This window comes from Eupeodes corollae, chromosome 3 (assembly GCF_945859685.1).
Source record: "Eupeodes corollae chromosome 3, idEupCoro1.1, whole genome shotgun sequence".
Taxonomy (NCBI): domain Eukaryota; kingdom Metazoa; phylum Arthropoda; class Insecta; order Diptera; family Syrphidae; genus Eupeodes; species Eupeodes corollae.
The window spans coordinates 104,686,135-104,701,765 of NC_079149.1; the positions used below are offsets into that span (position 1 = coordinate 104,686,135).

Genomic DNA, 15,631 nt, shown 5'->3' on the forward strand with positions numbered 1-15,631 from the left:
AATTATTTTACCAGACATTTTAAGGCTATGTACAGTGACTAATAAAAGTCTACGTAAGACCACTTTTCTTACTGTTTGGTCGCTTTCAAACAAAGGTAAATAAGATTGATACTGCAGTTACATTTACACTGTTTTTTTTTTTTTTGATAATACAAAAAGAAGCATAACTTTTTAAGACCATTAACTTAAAAAAGTATAGTGGCAAAAGTATGCACACTAAATGTGCATTTTACTAAATTTTTGACTTCAGCAGAAGCAATATGCTGCCATTTCTCTTCAAGTATAGTAGCAACAATAAAGTCAGTTTTTCGCATCTGCCATTTAAAATTCTCCCATCCATTCTCAATGGCATTTAAGTTTACGAATTGTTCAAATGCGGCTTTCCAGAATGAGTAGCAATAATAATTTAATTAAGTCTAACAAATCCAAACCTAATTCCAAACCTATTCCCAAACCTAATCCCAAATCTAATCCGAAACCTAATCCCAAAAAAAATATTGAAACTGACTGGACTCTTAAAATACAAATCTTTCCAAACTTTTCTCTCTCTAACCAACTTTCGTCCCTTAAACGGAAAACTTCTCCTACATCTGTAAAGCCTCCATCCAAACGAGTTTCTTTTAAAACTAAGTTAATTAAACATAAACATTGATCTGAGGCCAATACTAATGATCGGTATGTTATGTCCCGTCTTAGAGACCACAAAATCTACAATAATGTTAGTCTTTACCTAGCTTTCCTGCACAACAAACCAGATTCTGTTTGCTTTGAAGGTAAAACAAATACAACAATTAAGGTTTTAATCTCCCAAGAAGGCCTCCCTACCAAACGTGATGCACTTATGGAAATATTCTTGAAATTTCATGATGGCCTTGAAATTTCTCCTTAAAAAGTGAGAGAAGACCTAACCTCTTTTGCGTCGTTTATCTCTTCAAAACGACTATCTCATATACAAAAATCCCGTGCAGATATGAAGAAATACTATCGCTCCTAACCCAAAGACCACTAAACCTAAATGTCTTAGCCTTTACTATCAAAATGTAAGAGGGTTAAGGTCAAAAACTTCTGCCGTCTTTAATAACTCCCAAAACCTTCCTTATGACATCTTTGCCCTTACCGAAACCAACCTCACACCTGATATCCTTAGTACTGAACTTTTCACTAACGACTATTCCATCTATCGAATGGATGTCGTTGAATATGCGAGTAATACACACGGTCGTGGTGTGCTTTTAGCTATCACTAGTAATTTTGAAAGTTCATTACTCCGTATTCCCACTTCAATCGAATTTGAAGGTGTATCAGCTAAGGTTACACTCCCTAAGTTTTGTCTTCTTGTCCTTTGTTGTTATATTCGACCAGCCCAACAAATTAAAGCATACCAAGCCGCTGTTAATGTCATTGATTATCTGCTTGAACTAGTGCAACCTAATGATTTAATCATCGTTCTTGGAGACTTTAATCTTCCCCATCTCAATTGGTCCACCTCAGATGATCAGACATCCTCCTTTCCTACTAACATATCTTCTGAATCTGAATCGCTGTTCATTGATCGTCTGTCTGATTGTGGTCTTTTTCAACTAAATGGAGTAGCAAACTTTATGGGGAGACACCTCGATCTCATATTCTCATCTGATTGTGCTAACTGTGTTGTCTCCCCGAGCCCTCACCTTCTCTCAACCTTGGATCGCTATCATCCTCCCCTTAATCTCTCCTTCCCCTTTGAAATTAAAAACAACTTTTTTGAAATGGAAAATTACTGTTATGATTTTCGTAAGGCTGATTTCTCCAAACTTAACAATCTTCTAAGCTCAGCCGACTTTGAATTAAGTTCCCTCCACTTAACAGTTGAGTCCCTTACAAATTGGTTTTATTTGATTCTTTCGTACTGTATTGAAGAATCAGTACCGTTCTCTCGTAGAAAAGATTTCACCACTGCTCCCCCTTGGTACAACAGAGAGCTCCGTAGCCTAAGAAATACCCGTAACAAGCTTTTTAAGATCTTTTTACAGTCCAAATCTGTTACTGATCACAACAACTATCTTCTCGCCCATAATTCTTTTTCTGAATTAAGGGAATCCCTTTATAACCAATACCTTAACCAAATGGAAAATAACCCTCTTTCTGATGCAAGGAAATTTTTCAAGTTTATAAATGTCAAACGAAAATCTGATGGGTTTCCACCTTCAATGAGTTTCTCCAACATAATCTCCTCTGATCCAACAACCATATCAAATCTATTTGCTTATTACTTTAGCAAATCGTATACTGAACATCTGCATGATCCTGATCCACACTACTTTAGTTATTTAGATGGTTGTACTCAAACCTCCCTTTCATCGTTTACAATAATTGAAGAAATGGTACTTGCCAAAATCGTAAGCCTCAAAGAAAACTTTAGCTCTGGTCCTGATGGCGTTCCATCAGTTGTTCTAAAAAAATGTATGCATTCTCTGTCAAAGCCTCTTACTGCACTCTTTGAACTCTCTCTTTCCCAAGGTATGTTTCCTCATATATGGAAAGATTCATTTATATTTCCCATTCATAAACAAGGCAATAAAACTGAAATTAACAATTATAGACCTATTGCTAAACTTTCATGCATTCCAAAACTTTTTGAAAGCTTAGTTTATGATTCCGTTTATTTCCATTGCAAGCCTTTATTCTCCCCCGCTCAACATGGTTTTCTTAAAGGTAGATCCACTACGACTAACTTAATTGAATTTATATCCAAAGTTTTGTCAGCCCTTGAGAATGGCAAAGAAGTTGATGTTGTATACACTGATTACAGCAAAGCCTTTGACAAAAAATCCCATAACATAATTTATCTCAAACTAAGAGCTCTAGGCTTTCCATCTATATTTATAAACTGGATAAGCTCCTATCTTGCGAATAGAACTTATAGAGTCCTTTTCCGTAATTCAGTCTCCAGTCCTATACATGAACTTTAGGAGTCCCACAAGGTAGTCACCTTGGCCCCCTTCTCTTCGTCTTATCTGTTAACGATGTCTGTCTTAAATTAAAAAAACTCAGATATCCTAATGTTTGCGGATGATAAGAAAATTGTTAAGAGTATCTCTACTCCATCTGATTCCTTACTTTTACAAAATGATCTTAATATCTTTTTTGTATGGTGCATGCATAATTTCCTAGAGTTAAATGTAGGTAAATGTAAACAAATGACCTTTTCGCGCAAACAAATCCCATCTCATAGAGTATACTACTTCCTTAATGACGCCGTCAACGTAGTCGATTCTATTAGAGATCTTGGTATTATGTGTGACACGCACCTAAATTTGCATTCCCATTTTGACCAAATTATTAATAAAGCTAATAGATCTCTCGGTTTTATTAAAGATGGTTAAAAGAATTTTCTAACCCCTATGTAACTAAAGCGCTTTACATTTCCCTTGTCCGTCCTCATCTTGAATATGCATGCCAAGTATGGTCTCCATTTTATGAAAACCATTCACTTAGAATTGAAAATGTTCAAAGACGTTTCGTTCGATTTGCCTTACGTGGCCTCCCTTGGGATGATACATCCAACTTGCCTCCTTATGCCGATCGACTTAAACTGATAGGTTTGCAGCGCTTATATATTAGACGCAAAAACGCTCACCAATTGTTAATGGGCAATATAGATTCCCCGGCACTCCTGAGTAATATTCATCTTAACACCAACCCTCGAAATCTACGATCTGTTTCCCTTTTCTATATCCCTCATCACCGCACTAATTACGGGCACTTTGAACCAATGGCCAGAATTCTTCGTCACTGCAACGCTGCTACCCTTTACTTTTTCCCCTTTTGAGTCCGAATTCCCCGTCCCTTGTAATTTTAAGTCAAATAACTTCCTATGGGAAGTTAATAAAATCAAAATTGTTAGTTCTTGTACATTAAAGAGCTTTTATGTGGGCCTTAGGGCCCACATGAATTAAGGTTGAAAACTGATAACAAGAACTGCAAAAAAAAAAAAAAAATGTTAAGCTAGCGTTAAGTTAAAAAAAAAAAGTCGAAGAGTGAAGCTTAATATCGAAGCCAATCTGTCAAAATATTAGCCCTTAGTTTTGTACCCTTATAAGGCTGAAAAATACAACTAGGACCAAGATTTGAGTTTTTGGTCAGCACAGGTTGAACTTCTTAAAAAAACTGGTGTCGTACGTAGACTTTTTTTCGGTAATTGTAAATTCACGAAGTTATTTTTTTTTTGTCAATACATTTCGCTATCATTTTACAATATTGAATTCCTTTTTTTTAAATTAAGTTTAAATATTTTTAGTATCTCGATTTCCTGTAATTTTTAAATGTTCATCGTTAATGTTAAAGTTAATGATTCGACATCACCACCAAAAATGCTTAGTGTTATGACCAAGAATATATTTGTATAAAAAAAGATTTGCCATTATGTTTAAAAAACGATTTTGGCCATGGCTAGCTCGAATGAATTCCAACCAAGTGGTACAATTTTTGACCATTTTTCGCCGTATGCGAACAAACACTGATAACTTCCGTTTCTGCCTGCTAATACTAAAACCTAATAAATTAAATTATAACCAATATAAAATGAATTACAATTCTCATTAAAAAAATAATGATAATAATAATGAACTCTTGAGTTAAAAACGTTTTCAAAAGGATTAAAAATAACATGTTTAATTAAAACTGCGCCTTAATTGACTGTTATAATAAATAGATTCATAAAACTCATTTGAAGTTAATAAGAAAATTGAATACAATTTAAAATCATCTAAAAAATATGACCTATCTACAAATGTCAGATCATGATATTTCTGTCAGGTGTTGTTTTAAAGAAAATACAAATTGTTACGATGACACATTTAATTGCAATTCGGTTAATCATAAACTTTATAATTATTTAAAAGTCGTTTTTTCTTCAAAGTTAAGTTAATTACTTATATAGAAACATTCTCCATCATGTAGTTTTATTATTATTCTAGAATAAAGTTTTTTTTTTCCTATGAGAAGGTACAAAATTAGGTCGTATTTGCATTAATTAAATTAAATAAAAAAAAGGCATAACATTCTAAAATTGTTTCAGTGACAGCCAAGGTAGTTATATTCAATTGATTTTAATTAGTCACAATAATGTTGCGTTACACCTATAGGGTTTTCCAATAAGAGGTTTAATTTTAAAATTGCATTTTTTTTAACAGGAGTCAATGGATGTTTATTTTATTGTAAAGAAGGGGATGTGGTATTTAAGAAACTAGCAATGACAAACCATAGTATCCAAATAAAAAAAAATGGCTAGAGCAACAGCAACATTAAATTTTTAATCCATCCATTTTCGGCTGTATTTTCTCGATAATTTCAAAAGTTCCATCCTTTAGTTCTTAAATCGATTGTTTTAACTTTTCCATAAAAGTACTTAACTTTTGCAAAATGTGACTGTTTTTTAGTAATGGCTTATGTTTTACTTTTCATATTTCATATGTCAGCTGCCCAAATATCGGGGCATTCAAAATGAAAAATATTATTGGAAAACCTTTTCTGTGTTCAAAAGTTTTAAGTCTTAAGTCTATTATTATAGTTTTTCAGAAAGTGGATTTTTAATTTTCAAACTTTGTTTACAAAAATTAAGAAGGATATGAAGATACAGTTTTCAGTAGTTTTGTCTTTATATAAACAATAATTTAAATAGTAAAATTAAATTTTGATAAGTGGAGTATGCATCACATTTATTAATGTTTTTTTTTTTAATTAAGTGCTTTTTCCAAAACAACTTTTACAGTTTTTAATTTACTAAGGTATCCTAAGATATTCTTAGAGTCGGTTAAACCGTAATTGTGTTTTTATTTTTATTCTTTTTTTCCAATATTAGATATGGTAAAACATCTTAAGTCAATATAAGAAATGACAAGAAAAGCTTTGTCGTAAAATATTTTAAGTTGACATACTTTTTTCATTATTATCGAACATAGAAACAAATTAAGGTATTTTACCAAAATCATTTATACCTATATTATCTGATATATAAAATAAAATTGATATATACGACGAATCACCCTCTACTTAAGTTGTTCTACCTTTTACAAAACCCTACAGAATAAACTTAAGATTGTTTACAAAAGTTCATAACTTTCTTGTTTTAAAAGATTAATCAACAGGGATAAAAAAAGAAAAATAGTTTCTAGAGAGAATATATAAAAAAAGAATAAATGACTAAAACCACTTAAGTCAACTTAAGAGCATTTACCTTTTGAGCACGGTATTAATACTTGCATTTACCATAAACAAGTTATTTAACTTTTGTTTTTATCTTTTTTAAGGAAGTAAATTAATTCTTCGTGGAATCAATGGCGAATTTAGATCAAATGAGCTAACAGCTGTCCTGGGTCCATCAGGTTGTGGCAAAACAACACTTCTAAATGTTTTAGCTGGTTACAAGTAAGTCAACCAATCAATAATAATTTATTGATCTAAACAATTTTCTTTTGCAGTGCTTCAACAGCAACTGGTCAAATCAATGTCAATCGTCGGCCCCGACAAGCAAAGCTTTTTCGACGAATGTCTCGTTATATTATGCAAAACGAAGTCCTCGACCCACATTGTACAGTACAAGAAGCTATGATATTAGCAGCACACCTTAAGCTTGGCAATGAGTTACCCATATCACAAAAAATGGAAATGGTAATTAAAAAGATTGAAATTGAATTCTAAACAATTCTTAAAAAATGCATTTCATAAATTAACAAATCGACTATAAACTTATACAACATTTCTTCACCAGATCGATGAGATTCTCTGCATGTTGCGATTAAATAAGTCAGGACGCACAATGTGTGAGGGTCTATCGGGAGGAGAAAAAAAACGTCTATCGATAGCTCTAGAACTCGTCAACAATCCACCTGTTATATTTCTAGATGAACCAACAACGTAAGTATACATACATTATAAATAATTCAAACATCATTGTATCTTCTAATCTTCATTTTAATTTTACTCTTGTAGCGGTCTTGATGATTTATCAAGTTCCCAATGCATCTCACTTTTGAGACGAATAGCACACTCTGGACGAACAATTATCTGTACAATTCATACACCATCTGCTAAACTTTTTCAAATGTTTGACAAGGTGTACGTCCTTGCAGACGGTCAGTGTGCTTATCAGGGTACAACACATAATATAGTGCCATTTATGAATGCTATTGGACTTTCTTGCCCGCTAACTTATAATCCAGCTGATTTTAGTAAGTATAGTCTCAATCTTTATAAGAAAAAAAATAATAATAAACTAGTAAAGTAACATTTTTAACTGATGTAAAAAAAAGTTTGTATCGTGAGATCGTGTGAAACTTGATCGAAACGTTGATATGTTGAAATGCATTTAAAAAGCAATAATTTATTGATAACCTATAAAAGAACTTTGATACAACTTTTTCTGTATAGTTAACTCAAAATAGAGAACCTTATGACCGGAATTGGTTTATGTGCAGTAAATGTAAGAAATATATCTTGATTATTTTGTTAATGCAGTTTAATTGTTGCATCTCATTACTCAATTAGATAAATGTTAGGAAGGACGTACTTTGCGTTTTGGTATACTTACATGATTTATGTAGACTATAGGGTAAAAACTTCGACTAGAGTTTTTAGACAAGGTAAACTTGCAATAGTCCAAGAAAATAAGTTATTAGGCAACACTTTTAAGTTTTAAACGAACAAGTCTCCATCAGGAAATAATTCATTTTAATTTGTATTTACTGTAAGCTTGATTTCTGTAAGTTTTATTTCTTATAGTATCATTTCTACAGGTTACTCTTTCGTTAGAAATTTAACCCTTCTTCAAGACTGAAATGTTTAAATATTTTTCTAAAGGCCTTCCGGAATCCGATTTTTTATCGGAAGCAAAATTTCGTTTAGGTGAAATTATAAAAAATTGAAATTCGAGCGAAATAACATTTTTTCGGTGGAACTCATAACAGTTCTGATTCTCTACATTTTTGATATAAGTTCTATAATTTAATTCGTTCTTGTGCTCTTGGGCCTCAAGTAGTAACTTTCGCCAGCTTACTCGATCTCTAGCTTGCTGCCTCCAGTTTCGAATACCAAGTTGACGTGAGTTGGCTTCAACTTGATCACACCACCGGAGATGAGGCCTGCCTCTGCTTCTTGTTCCCTCAGGCTTGGCGTTGAATACCTTACGGGCTGGAGCTCCGATGTTCATTCGCTCGACATGCTCTGGTTATCTTAAGCGTTGTACACGCATTTTTAAAAAATCTTCTCCGTCAGATGTTATTTTGCCTGTCGATACAAACCGGACCATAGATCGTACGCAGAGCCTTCCTCTCGAAAATACCAAGACATTATTCATCCGCCCATGGGGTTGGGTATATGCACCATACCGCAAGACTGGGATGATTAATGTTTTGTACAATGTCTCTTTGGTACTTTGCGATAAGACCTTATTCCTCAACTGCTGCGCACCACTCTTTCAAGAACAATATTGAAGCAGCTACATGACAGCGCATCGCCTTGTCGAAGTCCTCTGGTGGTTTCGAAGGTTTCGGTCGAGTCTCTTCCAATTTTGACGCATCAACGAGCATTTTCAAGCGTCAACCTGATAAGTCGTATCAGTTTGGTGGGGATACTAAAACTCAACATGGCACTGTATAGTTCGTTCTTGTCTAAAGATGGTGTGTTTCGATGTTAATTTCTTGGATCTTTTCCAGGATTTGGCGTAGAGTGAAGATTTGGTCGATTGTAGATTTTTCAGCTGATCGTTCTTAAGTTATACAAATTAAATTTGTTGTCAAAATAGAAGTTCAAAAATTGAGCATTTTTCTGTGGTATGGCAAGTACAATCTGTCCAATTTTCAAAATTAATAAATCCATACAAATGTAGGTGAAAAGGAAATCTGAATAACTTTTTTTCAATTTTAGGTAATTTTCTTGAAAAATAAGTTTTTGGTGAATTATTATAAAGCGTTTTTCAATAAGGAGTTTTATATTAAATAGCCATCTATTTGCACAGCTCTTATTTTTCAAGTTATACATTGAAAGGCACAAAAAAAGTTGAAGTGTTTCAGTCACAGTTCGCAAGACTAATGGCACTGTTTTGTTTGTGGTAAAGCACTTTCTCGGCCAGCAGTTATTAGGATAAAGTTCGATTTAAAGGATCGAAATTGTGAGTGTTAATCTGTAATGTTAACGAAAACCCAGGAGCTCTACTCTGTAATGCGTTTCGAAAGCCAATCCGATTCGAATCTGATATTCGATTCGTTTATGAATTCGTACTCTGTACAATGTTCAATACACAACTTAATTTCCCGAGTTATTGCTGACGATTATAGTAGAAGCTCTTTTTGCAATTGAAGTTACCGGTAAAACTTCGAAAGTTTTAATTGGAAATATGGTAGAGCTCTTCATCTTCTTTAGGTTTAAGGGTAGGTGTGTGGTGTTCCCTATGTCATCGATGTTTTGAAATCTGACTCAGTTTAAAGTACATATATTTTCTGAATTTCAATATCTTTCTATTAAATTTAATCCATCTACAAAAGCGGATTTCCAAGGCAGCGTCGTCCATGAAACTGCCGTTATCCAACCTACGGATCCAGTTTTTTTCGGGCGCTATCCCCTTTCAAAGGAAAATTTGTTACTATTTTTGCTGCACTATAAGAAAACTAGATTTGCCTTTATATTTTAAAAATTAAAACTTGTCTTGTCAAAAGAAAGCCAAGTTCATTTAATTCGTATTTGATTGAACAAAAAATTAACTTATAACTTAAATTAGTACACTATGGCGTATACGTTACATCATCAATAGTTTTTCATTAATTACTAACTACCAATTTGATCTTAACAAATCTTTACAGTAATTGAAGTAGCTGGTCGAGAATATGGCAATGATTATTATGAGAAAATGGTTGCAGCTGTTGAAAATGGCAAATGTTCAAAATGGACACCAGATTTTGATTATAATACAACATCTATCACAGATTCCCATGACCAAATCAAGTCTGTGGAAGAATTTGAAGAAGAAATTAATCCGAAACTTCTTAAGTCCAAATGTTCGTGGATATTACAATTTAGATTGCTCTTACACCGAATGCTTATACAAATGTGGCGAGATAAAGTAAGACATTTGTATATTTCCAAATTTCAGAAATCATCATTATTTTCGTTAATTTCTTTTCTTTCAGTCTTACATTAAGCTTAAATTTATTGTAACTATCGCATTGGGTATCGTTGTTGGAGGAATTTATGATGGAGTTGGAAATGATGCTACAAAAGCTTTGTTTAATTTTGGATTTGCATTCACGATTATCATTGCTTATTTGTACTTGCCAATGATGCCAGTTTTATTGCAATGTAAGTAAAATAGAAGTAGTAAAGTCGCTGTAAATAACATCTTCTTTGTAACACTGCTTTCCAACGAAATTCGGAAAGGTTTTGAAAGCTTAAATTATTGATACTGCCGGAAGATTTGAAAAATTCCGATGGAAATTTTATTCACGATAACTCTTAATAATATTTCTTCTCAATCGCTTGTTTATAACTTTGAATATTTTAGTTCCCACGGAAGTTCGACTACTTAAGCGGGAGTATTTCAACCAGTGGTATCAGCTAAGCTCCTACTATCTCGCTATGGTTTGTTCAAAAATACCGTTTATGTTAATATTGGCCTTGATCTACATCTCGATGATCTATCTGATGTCCAACCAGCCGCTTGAACTTAATCGATTTTCGATGATCTTCCTTATTTCAATTTTGACGGGAATGACTTCGGACAGCCTTGGAGTTCTTATTTCCTCCCGATTTAGCATAGTTGTAAGTTGTATGGTATTTTTTGAATGATTTGGAGAGTTATAAAACCTTTGTTTTTTTCAGAACTCAATGTTTGTGGGTCCAGTGATATCAGTTCCATTGATTCTTCTCTCCTGCTATGGCATTGGCTATGGAAAAGAAACCTACATACCATCTTACTTAAAGTTTTTCATGTCCCTTAGCTATCTCCGTCATGGTCTGGAGGGTCTAGTTGCTGCTCTGTATGGAAGTGATCGTTCCGACACTATTTGTCCAGATACTGAAATATTTTGTATGTTCAAGAAGTCGAAATTTCTACTTGTAATGTTGGGTTTCGATGGAGTTGATTATTCTTATTCGGTTTCATGTTTGGCAATATTTTATGTAGTGTTTACATTTGCAGCATTTTTAATGATTAAACAGCGTTTGACATTTAATTCGTCCAATTATATAGCTGTACAATATATTGGACAATTTGTTAAATCACATTTAAATTTTACATCTTTAAAGTACTAACAAACAAAAACGTTTTTAGGTTTGTTGAAAAACATTAATACAAAATCATTGTTTTAGGATCCAGTGATAAAATTATTGTTATTTAGATTGAGTAGATATGTAAAAATATATGTATGTATAATGTATGAAATTAGATTTAAGTGGTTTTACAGTGATACTAGGATTTAAGTTTTGTTTTCAATTGAAATCTCTTTTTAAATACATATACTTATGGTCTTGCCAAAATTGAAGTTTTGTCTTTTTTCTTTGTGATTTTGGCAGCTTAATTCAAATGCAGTAAAAATAAATGTATGTCTATTAATTCGGATTATGGAAACATCAACAAATTCAAATAACAAGGTTCAGGATTTTGCTATTTCCAATACCTTATAAATGTTACTTGAGATTCTGAACTACTTTGACTGTCTTCCGACGGCAACGGATAATGACTTTTTTAAATGTGTATTTTAGTTGTATTATTAAAATTAAATTTGGGGATTTGTTATTCAATTTTTTGTTTAAAGTTTAAGTTTGTTTCATAATTTTCCCAACAATTTGTAGACTTAACCACCTCTTCAGTTTTGTTTTAATTTCACACTTGCAAATAATTAGTTTCCTTCAAAATTTTGTCCATGATGTTAAAAAATTGAAAACTTGAATAGTTTCGAAAGTCACGTATGCTTGACTATTTTGTCCGCAGATTACTCTTATAGCACGTAACATCAACAAAAGGAAAACACATCCTTTTTCGATCAAACATGCACATGCTACAGGTAAATTGTCGTGCGGCCCTATGATCTTAGTAAAAAATTTCGCTCAATTTTAAAAGGATGGACATACAATTTTCAGTGAATATTTTAAAATGTCATACTTTAAGAATGCATTCAAGGAGAAAATTTAAATTACTTGAAAATTAACTATAGTTTATGTCTTGAAAATAAATGTACAGATTTTCTCAACTAAAAGCTTCGACGAGTTTTTCGGTGACCTTGCCAAGTTTCATCTAATTTCTTCAGCATTATGTTTCCCAGGGCGAGATAGTGTCGACGATTTTCTTCGTATATTTGTTTTTGTCTGTCTTTGGTCTTCTGCAGGTTTCTATTCATACGATGGAACTCGTATTTCATGTCGCCCAGCTTGGAACACAAATCAGCTAAAAAAATGTCCATTTTAAAGCAGTTGAACCGGAGTGTCCTTCGTTGTTCGTTCAGATCGCAATTTCTCCACCAAATGTTCTTCATCTTCATTAATAGAGCTCATTGATATGTTATTGTATGATGTTGATGCCGTTTCTGCCACATCAGACTCCTGAATATGAGTTTGATTTAGTCCAAATACATTGGCTTTGATTCCACTCCCAGTCTGGCTTAGCGAGGTAATTCTAACGATAGCTTCTTCAAATTCTGATAATAGAATTAAATTAAAATCGTTGAAACCGGACTGCTTCCTTTTTGTGTCGTTTTCAACCAACTTCTTTTTGGTTTTATTTTTTTATTTAGCCCAGACCTTGAACACAAACATTTTTTGCTTTTACTTCATTTATTTTATTTACAAACCTTTTTCCATGCACCAGCACCGCCTTTAGATGGAGGACCAAAACCGGCAGCATCTCTCCAAAACCGGTCAGCATCTACACGGTTTACAGAAAAACCCTTTGCTACCTTCGGATTCTCCTCCATCAACCTTATCAGGACTTCTTTTTGCTCCCTATTGGTCCAATTAGAATGACACTGTGTCCTTTATAAAATTACAAAAAAACTCGTTAATAATAATACTTATTGTATAAAAATTGTTAAAACTCACGTCATGTTTCCTTAGCTATTTACAAGAAAATATCTGAACGACACCAAAATGACTAATTTTTTTTTTAAATGAACTTTCCATTGATTCAGCAAACTTTCGAATCGATCATCTCGAATTCGAATAACTTTCTATCGAAAACGAATCACAAAATAGGGCTGATTATGAAGTTGCGGGCGAAGATTGTTTATATTATTTTTTTCAAAACTTTAGGTTTATTAGATTTGCAATGAAAAATTCTTTTCAATAAATATGTAAATGTTTTTTTAGCCAATGTGTTTCGACGTCGCCAACAGAATCAGTTTGTCGATCTTACTTGCCACTTCTACGGCCAAGTTTTAAACACTCATTTAGGGATTTTTGTCCACTTCTTTCAGAATTCCTATCAGATAAAATACGGGGTCGGCCTATTCTTTTCTTGTTATCGGTTGAACTGCATTTTCGAATTTGTTGATAATTTCACTATACGGTAATCGATTTTGGGGCATAAAAACAGCTTTATTTTTAAGAGATGTTGATTATAAAGTCAAAGCACTTTAAAACACTTAATTTGATCTTCTGAAATCTTACGGTACTTTAAGAACCATACAAATCAAAAGATCAATAGGTATAGCCAATAGTTTTTGATCCACTGTAAGTTTTGTTAAATTACTATGAATCAGTCAAATCCATTGGATTAGCTGTACAACTAAATACTTTTTTCCTTTCTACCTTGTCATCATCACTACTGCTTCATGAAAAATATCTGGCCACACTAAATTTTTCATGGAATTGTATATGTTTAATATCGATACCCTCCCGTAAAAATATATTAAGTGACATTTTTAAAATTGTTCAGGAAACAAAGAAAACCTCCCATTTAGTTATTTTTTGTATATTGTAATGGAAGGAACAGATTTTAAGAGGGATTGCAAAACCAAAATTTTAATCAGATAAGAAGTTCTTTTCGCTTAGTACATTTTCGTGTTCAAGACATTGGCGCTTGATAGAATGGTAAATGGCGCTTAAGACACTGTAATGGTCACAAAAATAAAGGTTTCAAATATATTATGTCGTTTAATTCACGTTTTATTTTATTTTCACTAACAATAAAATAAATAAAAATCTATATAAAAAGTAACATAACATTGATTTCAAAAAAAAGTTCAAAAGGGATTACTAAATTAGTTTCAGGGAAATTAAGAAATTTTAAGATTAATGATTATAATTTTGATTTTCAGACAAATCATCTTCTTCGTCTGTCTCTGCTAACTCGTCTTGTTTCTCACGGACTGTATTTATTATATCCTCGTATTCTTGAATGTATCGTACAGGAATAAACTTTTTTTTGAGCAGACTCTAAATCCTTTCGTTTCGGGCCTGATATTGACAGTTTGGAAGAATATAGAATTTCAGGTTCAATCAGTTCTTCTAAGCATTTCATTTGGTTGCGCGTGCGACAAAAATCCAGGGTTTATAAAGGAGAATGTGTTTGAAATTGTGAATATATTATTTCAGGGGATGATTTAGAAAAAATGAAAATATTAGATTCCGTAATCTTGAAATTAGTTTGCTTCTTTTTTCCGATCACGGAAATCTTTGTATGTCAACACTACCACCTCATAAGGTTTGGGATTTATCCTTATTCGAAATCAGAGTAACACATTCTGATGGTGTCCAAATTGTCTTTTCTTTAACAAATCGTTATATAGTAGCATGACAGATTTAAGAGGCATGTAGGCCATATGGCCAGGAAGTAGAAATTGTTGAGCTTGTTTTTGTAAAAACAAAAAAACCGAGGAGTGAACAAATTTCATTTGCTCCTCGCATTCCATCAACTTCGCCCCAAACAAAACATACGCATTATAAGTTCCACTCTTATAAACTGACTCGTTATAAAACGAATATTTTCTCGAATAAAAAAATAGCATACTCTGCGTATGTGGAACGTTTAGAACTTTTTGCAGGTCAAAACTCGCACAAACAAATGAATGTGAATTTTTGGCTTTTTGCTGGTCTTCTTTAAACAGTTTATGGCTCGTTTTTTTCTGTTGCGAATGTTTTAACACTTTATTTTCTCGGTCTCATCCAACTCACGGTACTTAAAGGATTCGCAAAAGGTAAACTGATCTTTTTTGGTAACATGGATGCCAATATTGTTCGTTTTAAAAATTCTTCGAAATATTTTTTCGGAGACAAAATTCCAACCCTGTTTCTTGGTTTTCTTTGAATTGTCTGTAAAGATTAGAAACACTAAAATACTCGGTGGGCAAGTAAGTTCTATTGGTCCTACAACGGCAATAATGGTATGGAACCCTTGGTACCTTGGATTACCTTGGTAATCATTAGATGTAGCATTTGACGTAGGTGCTGCACCGCTCTTGTCTGTTTCCGATGTATTTAAAACTGTTGTTTTTTCAAGGGCATATGTAACAACTCTGCTGGAAATGTTAAGAGTTTTTAGCAAAAACTGCAACTGCATACATACTTGTATTCTCTTTCCTTCAAAATTTATAAAATAATTCCTTGTTTCTGTCTTCTTTTTAATTTCTTTGCTTTGTCGCCCTTTGATAGGAACACGATCAACACA

The 15,631-nt window shown here is 32.9% G+C and overlaps 2 protein-coding genes across 3 annotated transcripts in view; one reads left to right on the forward strand and one right to left on the reverse strand.

The window, feature by feature from the left end:
• The window catches only part of LOC129949716 (ATP-binding cassette sub-family G member 1), a 41,899-nt gene extending 30,386 nt beyond the window's left edge, over window positions 1-11,513 (forward strand). For both annotated transcript variants that reach the window (XM_056061345.1, XM_056061346.1), the window contains exons 3-10: window positions 6,291-6,408; window positions 6,462-6,651; window positions 6,752-6,897; window positions 6,973-7,211; window positions 9,837-10,096; window positions 10,164-10,332; window positions 10,535-10,791; window positions 10,852-11,513. In XM_056061345.1, the coding sequence (XP_055917320.1) occupies window positions 6,291-6,408; window positions 6,462-6,651; window positions 6,752-6,897; window positions 6,973-7,211; window positions 9,837-10,096; window positions 10,164-10,332; window positions 10,535-10,791; window positions 10,852-11,283 (1,811 nt within the window). In that variant the 3' untranslated portion in view covers window positions 11,284-11,513. The remainder of the gene's footprint in view (window positions 1-6,290; window positions 6,409-6,461; window positions 6,652-6,751; window positions 6,898-6,972; window positions 7,212-9,836; window positions 10,097-10,163; window positions 10,333-10,534; window positions 10,792-10,851) is intronic.
• The window catches only part of LOC129949726 (tetraspanin-6-like), a 332,660-nt gene that overhangs the window by 51,702 nt on the left and 265,327 nt on the right, over window positions 1-15,631 (reverse strand). The gene's annotated exons all lie outside the window — the stretch shown is intronic.